General features: G+C 36.8%; 1 protein-coding gene across 2 annotated transcripts; it reads left to right on the top strand.

Annotated features, from left to right (window-relative positions):
* Nucleotides 1–1,071: 1,071 nt before the first annotated feature.
* On the top strand, nt 1,072–4,833 carry LOC108665257 (nuclear transcription factor Y subunit B-1). Of its 2 annotated transcripts, none has more exons than XM_018151992.1 (4): nt 1,072–1,318; nt 1,692–1,781; nt 2,735–2,842; nt 3,491–4,833. In XM_018151992.1, the coding sequence occupies exons 1-4, from the start codon at nt 1,121–1,123 to the stop codon at nt 3,707–3,709; spliced, it is 615 nt and encodes a 204-aa protein (XP_018007481.1). In that variant the 5' UTR covers nt 1,072–1,120; the 3' UTR covers nt 3,710–4,833. The 2 variants fall into 2 exon arrangements, with proteins under 2 accessions (XP_018007481.1, XP_018007482.1); XM_018151993.1 differs by having other exon boundaries at nt 3,500–4,833.
* The last annotated feature ends 5,033 nt before the right edge of the window (nt 4,834–9,866 follow it).

Below are 9,866 nucleotides of genomic sequence, written 5' to 3' on the forward strand. Positions count from 1 at the left end.
ACATTTATTATTTTATTTATATGAATTTTTGCAAATTTTGCCTATTGAAGGTTTAAATTGCACTTGAAGAATTCAATAAATGCAATCATTACACAAAATTTTTCTTTATAATTAAAATTCAGTTTATGCAAATGAAAAATTAGAAACATAAAAATTTAATTTAATTAAATTTAATCAAGTTGCCAAAATAAATAAATATATTTATTGATACTTCCAAATTTTGAAGAAAATGCGGAAAGAGCGTCAATTCCATTGTCCGAGTCAAAACCTTCATTTAAATGCTCATATTTCAATTTGTGGACTTTGCAGCTGGTGATGCTATAGATAGAATGATGGTCAGATAATTAGTGATGGACTGAGGCAGTATAAGGATGCCTCAAAAACAAACAGGAAGCCATGGTGAGGCTTTTTGTGATGCGATTTCAAGTGATCATATATGGTAACTTACCCGTGAAAGGGTTAAGACAGATTTAATTCATTTAAAAATTGGTTACTAATTTTATAAGGCAAATTTAATTACTATGTATATCAACATGCCAGGGTGCAGTGGGTGCAACTGCAAAGCAGCATTGCCTATATAAGGAATTTTAGCCTAAAGCTTTGCCAGCCTTTTTCAGGATCCATTGCCTAGTAATTTTTAATAAGAAAATGCTGATAACAACTTTGATAATATATCCCTTACTCTCCACTGACTCCACACACTGCATCATTGCAACTGATTTCCGGACAAGCTTCACTGCATCCTGATCCATCCTACGTACCAGTGTGCACTTACGGTCTTCCAGATTTGCAATATTTTCAAATTAATTTTCAAAATGCAATAATTTCAATCCAAATGTGTCGGCAAGATCTGAAGGCGTAAATTTTGCTGCTGAGCGTTGCCAATAATCTTTTGATAATCACTCGCTTTCTGCACTATGGTCAACATGATATTGAATCCTATTACATGGTACTAAAATTAATTTGCTTCTTTTCCAAATTTGTAGCTAAGTTTAGAAGGCAAATTAAATAACTAAATAACATGATATTGAACTATATTCAATAATATTGAAACCGATTTGATTCTTTTCAGGATTGATAGCTAATCTCAGAAGGCAAATATCAAAATAAAATAACTAGCATGATGGAGAGTGGGGGTCCAGAGATGGATCTAGCCATGTCATTTCTGCGCTCAGAAATGGACGCTAGTGATGATGGTGGAGTTTCTGGTGACCAACAGGATGAAAAAATTCCTGAAGTTCTCAGAGAACAGGACAGATTCTTGCCCATTGCAAATGTGGCACGCATCATGAAAAAATGTATACCAAGAAGTGGCAAGGTATGCTAGCATTAGCATGCACTTGTGTTGCTTTTGATATCTTACCTGTTAAAAAGAATCAGTTATGTTTTTGAGCTGATTTTAAGCATGCAAGCATAGATATTTATCAAAGATAATGTAATTATTTAAAAACATTTCAATAATAAGTTTACAAGACTATAAGAAATGGTTTCATTTGCTTGACAATATTTAAGAGGAAGCACAAATTTATGTTGCATCATTGTCATATATGATTACAAAACCTGCTCCCTAAACCATGAATACTTAATATGTGTAAACTACCTATATTGCATTAATTTAACTTACATTTATCAGTGGGAGTGTAAATGTATGCATAAATATTTTCATATTAAAATTTGAGCATCCATCACAGGTGGCCAAAGATGCCCGGGAATGCGTCCAAGAATGCATCAGTGAGTTCATCAGCTTCATCACTAGTGAGGCCTCCGACAGATGTCATCAGGTGGGTGCCATCACTAGTGAGGCCTCTGACAGATGTCATCAGGTGGGTGCCATCACTAGTGAGGCCTCTGACAGATGTCATCAGGTGGGTGCCATCACTAGTGAGGCCTCTGACAGATGTCATCAGGTGGATGCCATCACTAGTGCAGTGTCACCGCAGTGCAATAGTAATCGATGCCAAAACTACTTCTCGTGCAGCCGTTAATTCTTCCTGCACTCTTGTTGTAACCAGATTTTCTCAATGGTTGTAGACGTTATGTTGGTGCTATGCATATTCTCCATTCATCAGGTCTATCAGGCTTGCATCAGTCAATTCATCATCATTATCTTGAAAAATATATCAATTATACTCAATGATATTTAAGGCTTTGAATTTTTTTCATATGATTCAACAAACTGTCATCATTCTTTTAAATATGACATAAGAGGTAATGCAATTTTCAATAAGGAATGTTCTCTATTTTGATGTATTTCAGTATTCAAAAATCAGTTTGCTGTGTGAGCTTTGAATGATGACAGTATTCTACAATAAATATTTTTTGTAAACTTGAAATGTAAGCTAAGCTCAAGTCTCATCTATACTGCTGTTGCCTGTTCAAATATTTTTATCTTTGAACATATTTCCCGATATTTCCCTATTGATTCACTTTAAACAGCATTATGTTCATGATTATTGATTATCCCAGATTATGTTCAATCATGTACAGTGGCTGTAGTCATTTGTGTATAACTCTATACAGGCTCTGTCTTTTGAAGTCTATACAAAGGATTGCTGGTAGAATTCTGTAATACCACATGGTAACTTACCATCATATTGTTATAAGAATACTCCAAATTAGCTTTATGATGTACACTTTGTAACTGCTGCAAATTGTTCTTTATATGGGTACATGAGTGAGTTAACTGAGTTTTACTTCATTTTGATCCATGAAATTAATGGGTTTCATTTTTCAGGAGAAGCGGAAAACCATTAACGGTGAAGATATCTTGTGGGCTATGAACGCACTTGGGTTCGAAAATTATGTGGAGCCCCTCAAGATATACCTGCAGAAATTCAGAGAGGTGAGCCATACAATTAGTGAATTGAAATTGTCAGGAGCTGGCATGCAACAGTTTTTTTACCATCTACAAGTTGATGGTTTATTGTGATTATGCTATAATTTTTGTGTCTGGCAAAATTTATGGTCATTTGATAGCCTGTTTCACATCAGTGTTTTTTTTAGCAAATACTCGCCACTAATTCACAGTAATGGTAGTGTATTTGTTATGTATGTAAATTATGCACAGTATCATGTATGCAATATGACTCCAATGGCCTAATAAAATGTTGTTCTTGAAATATATCAACTAGCTGTAGTTTTCATGTCTTCTGAGGAGTAAGGATCAACTGGTAAGACATTTTTTTGTGCATGAATTTCTTCTTTGTGAATAATTCATTTTTTTATTTGAAACTACTTGTTACTTTTAGGAGTTGTGGCACTGAGTATGAATGTCTTCTTAGGAGTAAGGATCAACTGGTAAGACATTTTTTGTGCGTGAATTTCTTCGCCAGATGTGAATAATTCATTTTTTGTTATTAAAACTGCGCATTACTTTCTAGAATTGTTTCACTGGGTAATATCAAACAACGGCTAAGCGAGAAAAATCAATAAATAACTGAAGGTAATGTTAAGTAGGTAAACTTAAGGATTGATTTGCTTGATACGGCAGGCCAACAAGGGCGAGAAAGTTGGTGACAACCTGGATGGCACATACGAGGTGGATTATGGTGGTGGTGGTGCTGGCATCAACGCCACCTTCACCACGGAGCACGTGGCAGGCCAGGGTGGTGAACTCGTCTGTTCCTACAGCACCACACATCATCACCAGCAGCAGCAAGTTGCTACTCAACAGCAGCAGCAACAGCAACAACATCAGTTTACCCTCTAAGACATGTAGCAGTTTCCGATTATCGTACCCATATTTATTTATGTATTGATTTCTGAGTAATTTCAGCACTGCGTAGACATAACTAAAGCCCAAAAGTGTAGATTTTTCACGCTTAATGAAAATTGAACTTGAGATGGATAACTATCGCAACATATGTACGGTTCTGGTACCACAGTTGCAGAGGCGCTAGTGACAGGCTCCACGTGTATGTGGCAACTCTGGAACCTAATTTTTGTAGGAGAATCTGAAACTGAAAATTAAATCTTCGTCCAACTATATCGTCTAGTTTTATTTATGCATTGTAGGTATGTGATTTATATAAAATTTGTTCTCCATGATCAACTTCCATGTTAGTACTGGTGATCGCTCAGGTATGAAATGTGCATTTTTTCTTCCTTGAAATTGATTCAATTCCATCGAACTTGGGGAAATATTTCATTTGTACATTGAATAAGAAACAAGCATTGACTGGCATTTGCATATTGAATATATAATTTAGCTGGGAGGTGAAGTAAGTATCAATTGATGCATTGTAGCTTGAAGCTTTAATTGAAGTCATTACGTCATTGCATACAACACAATAAATATGATGGAATAAAAACCTACCTTTTTAATATTAGTTTGAATCTCGCATGAAGTATTAATTAAAGAAACACTAGATAAAATTCTAACTATATTCTATTGCTTTTTAACTGAATAAGCATTTGTACACATATGAAAGGCATTCAAAAACATAATTGCATTAAGATTTATTTTTGGAAAGTGCAGTTTTGGATGGACAAGTCAGTGGTCCTGATATGATTGTATATATTTTACACGTTGCATCTTTCTCTCAATTTGCAGATTAGAGACAAACAATGAACTTATTTGAACCTTTATGCTGTTTTTTTAGCTGCCTCTAGATTTTTGTGATAATGTTACTGTAGGACTGTAGGTGATGCTGTGCAGACTAATGAAGTTTGTGAATGTCTTCGATTATTCTAAATGTGTGTTAGTTGCAGTACGTTTAGTTCTTAGTAGGGTTTTAGTTTAGCGACTTGCTGGATAATTCACACAATTCAATTCATAAGTTAGCAGGTAAGTTATATATTTCAAGATATTAATTAAATTTGTATTGTACTTAATTATTTTGTTTCTATTAAAACATTGTAATCTCAGTGGCACATGAGTTGCCGACCTCTACGAATTATGATGGGTTTTATTAACAGAATTGAAAAATACTCTGGCGAATGTGATGAGGTGAGAAATTACTGATGCTTGCGTTAATATCACAAAATGTATACTATATTAGATTCGTCGTCACTCTTTGCATTCATCGTCAATCGTCAGCCTTGGAATACTGCAAAAGGCTGATGATGAACACAATAATTTTAGATATGAGAGAAGTTGCGGTGAATTGTTTGTGCGAAGTTGTGCAAGGATCCTTCGTGCAGGTCTGGGCAAGTTGATTTCTTTAAAATTCTCTCATCTCTGAACAAAATAGACTCGGCCACACACCCTTCTCCATTGCCCACTCTGCCTGTCCAACACGCACGACAGCATCCATCTTTTCTCTCCTGCCCTGAAATGCCCACATCCCTGACGGTGGGTGACATTTGGAAAGGCCCCGTAAACGCCGCGGGGCTGCTGGCCCACTGGGGCGACCGACTTGGCTGGCCCCAGAACTGGGGCTAGGCCCCGCCTCGCGCCGTGAAGCAAGGCGAGGAGGGTCAACAACAACTCAAGAATTTACCCGGCAACACATATGTGCGTGGTCTGCAGAATATAGAGCGGTTTCAGTGTTTACTAGGCCGTAGGTCTGTCGCCAATTCTTAACATTGCAGAACATTCACAGCTTGTTGCGGTGTCGAACACGCAACTCACTGCTTCAATTTCCCTTTGCTTAACCGCCCGGTCTTCTTGCCGATTCTGACCAGAATCAGACGCACAGAGCTCGAATCGAGCCTGCGACTCACTGCTCCAGTCCTGATACTGGATTTCAACTACGGTGCAACCCTGACACCTAGATGTTCAAACCCTTTTTAATTGCAAATGTGTTGCTGAGAAAACGATTTAGGCGAAGCTGGAAATTTGTTGGCTGGAGAAAGTCAACTAACCTTACTTTTATTTAAAAATGTATTTAATCAGTTATGCTTTCTTTTAACATAACCTACCTAGATACTACTCAGTAAGACCTGCTTTTTTTCCCTCTATGAATCCTGGACAAGCTCATTTGTAACTTCGAACATAATCTTAATTTCAATTACTACCTATTCTAATCGTTTTCCTCAATATCAGGCAATTACGTTTGTATGAAAGGAAACGGATCCCCCGTTTTAAATGAAAAGTGTTTTGTGGCTTATTCCTGCGTCAATGTTTAAGTTAAATAACGGACAGAGATTGTTGCATCACGCTCAACTTCCTGCCAAGTGAATGAAATGATCAAGTACAACTGTACAAGTAGGTGTGTAAGTTTTTCTGCCCATTTATCGACGTCTGACGACGAGTAGTTAATTGAGATTATTGCATTGATAGTTGAATTTTTTCATTGCATTAATAGTTGAATCCGTCAAATTGCACAAAAAACGGATAAAATGCCCAAACGCAGGAAAAAGGAACAAGGTGATACTGCTTCAGTATCATCTGACTGCTCCGAGACCAACTCTCAATCTGCATCACTCTCTAAGCCTAATCCCTCTGGAAGTGCAATACCGACCTGGTCGCAAATGCCGCCTCTCATAACTTCATTAAGTAATCATTAGGCAGAGTTTTTCATCATGCACACTAAACACGCAATTCAGAGTTCAGACGAGACGAACTTCATAACACGTGAGCATAGTGGCAAAGCAGAGAGTTTTTTAGACTCACCTTCAAGTTTAATTTTGAGTTCTATAAGTAGACCAGTAAAGTATCATGGATACCTGCATTATCATATATAAGAAATTGATTTAAATCTTGAGTAAATGACTAAAATGAGGAAATTAAAAATGAACTGATTCTAAAAAATCTCTGGTTTGCCACTATGCACGTGAGCTAACGTGCTACTGAATTGAATTGCTTCTTTCCCGCTAACGGTGATCTAGCGGGATGATCAATCGTTACTACGGTTGTATACGAATTACGAATTAACTAATCGTTTGTATACTTAATGCAAGAGAATGAATAATTATGTTGTTTCTGATCAAACAAACGAAAACTTTTTCTGTTTCTGATCAAACGAACGAAAACTTCTGATCAAACAAACGAAAACTTCTGATCAAACGACTGAAAACTTCTGANTTTTTTTCTTGCAGATTCTTTCAGATTATTAGATACTTAGATTGTTACTATATGATAGTTAGGCGTAAACCAAAAACTGTTTAGGTAAGGGGCTAAATGGACCAGTTTCCAGTGCTCCTATAAGAAGTAACAAGAAGAAGAAGAAGAAGAACTGTACAAGTAGTAGTCCGGTTGTACTGTTGTAGCTGCCTGTAGACAAACGTGCGTAAGTTACCGGTGCGGTACTCTCTTGAAAAGTTTTACATGTGCTCGGCTTTCATAGTTTCGTAGATACTTTTTAGTTAGCTGTGAAGGATGGGGAAGGGTAAAGTGTAAACGTAGGAAATAATTCAACAGTCAATCATCCGGATCGACATGAGCGGATGACGAGGCAGCATTCAGACATATCTGAATATCTCGGTGAAGCTCAGAGCCTCAGACTCTGTCAATAACTATGTCGAGCCCCTAACACCATCAGGCATCAATGTTGCCATACGATCAGAGTCATCAGACTGTCAGACAGAGAAACAGAACATCCATTTTGATTCACAGATGACAGATCCAATGATGATTGGTGACTCATCTCACGTACTGTTGGGCGTTGGCAACGTTTTTGAGCAACAAATGCAAAAATTGGTGACACATTCCCCAGTGAATCCCCACTTTCTGCACAGTGGATTCAACTCTTAAATAAGACCTGTGTGGACAGTGTGGTGTGCCTACACTGCCCAGTGGTTAAAGTTCGGAACTTCAGAGTACCAGAATTGGTGCAGGCCGCAGAGAGGTGTCTGCACTTGCATAGTGACTAAGTAGAGAGTTTTTTTTAGACTCTCCCTCAAATTCATCTCCCTCTCCTGTTACTGTAAGTAGACCAGTAAAGTATCATGGATAGTTAGATGGATACCAGCATTATAATACTGTTCATACATACCTAAGAGGCTAAGAAATTGGTTTAGATCTTGAGTAAATGAGGAAATTAAAAATGAACTGATTCTAAAAAATCTCTGCTTAGCCACTATGGAGGTGCGGGAATCTGGATTGATCCCATCATATCATACCAGGTCCCAGCTCTGCATCCCAGTTTCTGGAATCTGGAATCTGGTTAGAATTGGCAAGGAGTCCGGGTGGTTAAGCACAGCAGAATTGAAGTAGTGACTAGTGAGTTGCAAGTTTGAGACCGCAACACGCTGTGGATATTTTGTGATGTTAAGAATTGACAAGTAATGGCAACAGGCCTATGGCGGTATGGCCTAGATAAACGCTGAAATTGCCGTGTTATGTGTTGTGTACTTGTCACATAGTGGCAAAGCAGAAAGTTTTTAAGACTCATTATGAACTCATCCAAGCGTGGAAAACATCTACCAGCATTGGAATTTTCCTACTTGTTTCTGAATTCTCTTGGATCCCAAGTGAGGAATTTTTACTACATTTAGAAAGTCACGGCCTGATGGTGCAAATTTGTTATCAATTAGATAGGACTATAGGAGGTAATTTATCTGGCAGAAATCTCGCGGTTCTGGAAATGGCAGGAAAGCTCTAGTTGCAGCCCAAAAGGTAAATATTTTCCATGCTTGGTTTGCCACTATGATGTCATGCATGAGTTGCAAGAAAGTAAATTTATATTAAATGGTGGACAGTGGACACAACATGGTTCAAGTAAGCAAAAAATGAACTGGACTTGCCAAAATAGAGCACCAGGAAGGGACTAGCAAGCAGAGGTGTTGGTAGATCAAATTTGGCATTAATGAGTCTTGAGCATGCTTTTGAAGTTCAGAAAAGAATAAGGTGAAACAAGTGAATTTCTATTTCAGCAATCAAGAGCAAAAGAAAAAAAAATTGAACTACATACGGACTTGCAAGATTTAGGTCTCATTAACTTGCACTCTGCTTAAATATTTCACCATGGGAAACAAGACACACTATTAATAAGATGCACAGGACACTAGAAAGTTGATGAAATAAAACATGCCATATTATTAAGGTACAATTGTAAACAAATGATTCTATTGTACAATATAGCTAATGTTCTGCGGCCCTTTTCAACACAACCATTATTAAACACCAACATCAGTACTAACTTCATGACATATGTACACAATAACTTTCAAATTGGATAACAGATATAGATATACCGTCAAATGGGGGTAATAAGGGGCAGGCAGTGTAAATTGGGACAGACGTCCCACATTTGGTAGAAGTTTTGTAGCAGCTAAACTAATCAAAATATTGCAAAACTAAAAATAGTAGTGTAAAATTCTACATTTTTACTATCTATGGCTCCAGTTAACCAAAAAATCAATTAACAACAAAAAATTTTGATTACATTTACCTTGCTCAGCAAAAAAAATTTCACTTAACGTAATAGTACTGCATCATCATTCATCACAAAATTGTGCATAGAATGTCAGATAGAATTGTGCACCAGGCAACATAGAATGAAATGTAATTAACCTAAACTATGATTTAGTTCTCCAAAAATTATTATGGTTGTCATTAAAATATTCCTCTCTGATTCAGGTATGTTTTTTACAATCTTTTTTGTTATAGTAAATTTACTTGACCCAATTAAAATAGTGCAAAATTACAAGCCGTCCTGTAAACTTACAGATACAGAAGAAATTATACATGGCTGCTGATATGAAGCTTGCTGTGGACATGGTTGTTGTAAATGCACAATGTCATGTATGTGGATTAGGTAATATCACATCAATTATACAGTAATGAAAGGATATGGTTATTTCATATCAATAATGGAAAACAAGTAAAAACACAGAAAATGTCATTCATTCATCTACATCATTTACAAAGGAAGAGAACTTCAGATTACTACTGTTAGTAATGGATGAGTACACTTTGTATGCTTCAAACGTTTTAAAATTGAGTTTTATTTCAAGTGTCCCGGATTACCCCATTCTCAGGG

The sequence above is a fragment of the Hyalella azteca genome, unplaced genomic scaffold (genome assembly GCF_000764305.2).
Source record: "Hyalella azteca isolate HAZT.00-mixed unplaced genomic scaffold, Hazt_2.0.2 contig11473, whole genome shotgun sequence".
NCBI lineage: Eukaryota > Metazoa > Arthropoda > Malacostraca > Amphipoda > Hyalellidae > Hyalella > Hyalella azteca.

What these genes read in the sequence shown, in the direction of transcription:
- LOC108665257 (XM_018151992.1), top strand. Translation starts at nt 1,121, where the DNA reads ATGATGGAGAGTGGGGGTCCAGAGATGGATCTAGCCATGTCATTTCTG. An exon ending in GTATACCAAGAAGTGGCAAG is followed by an intron (nt 1,319 to 1,691) that starts GTATGCTAGCAT and finishes CATCCATCACAG; the next exon opens with GTGGCCAAAGATGCCCGGGA. An exon ending in ACCTGCAGAAATTCAGAGAG is followed by an intron (nt 2,843 to 3,490) that starts GTGAGCCATACA and finishes TTGATACGGCAG; the next exon opens with GCCAACAAGGGCGAGAAAGT.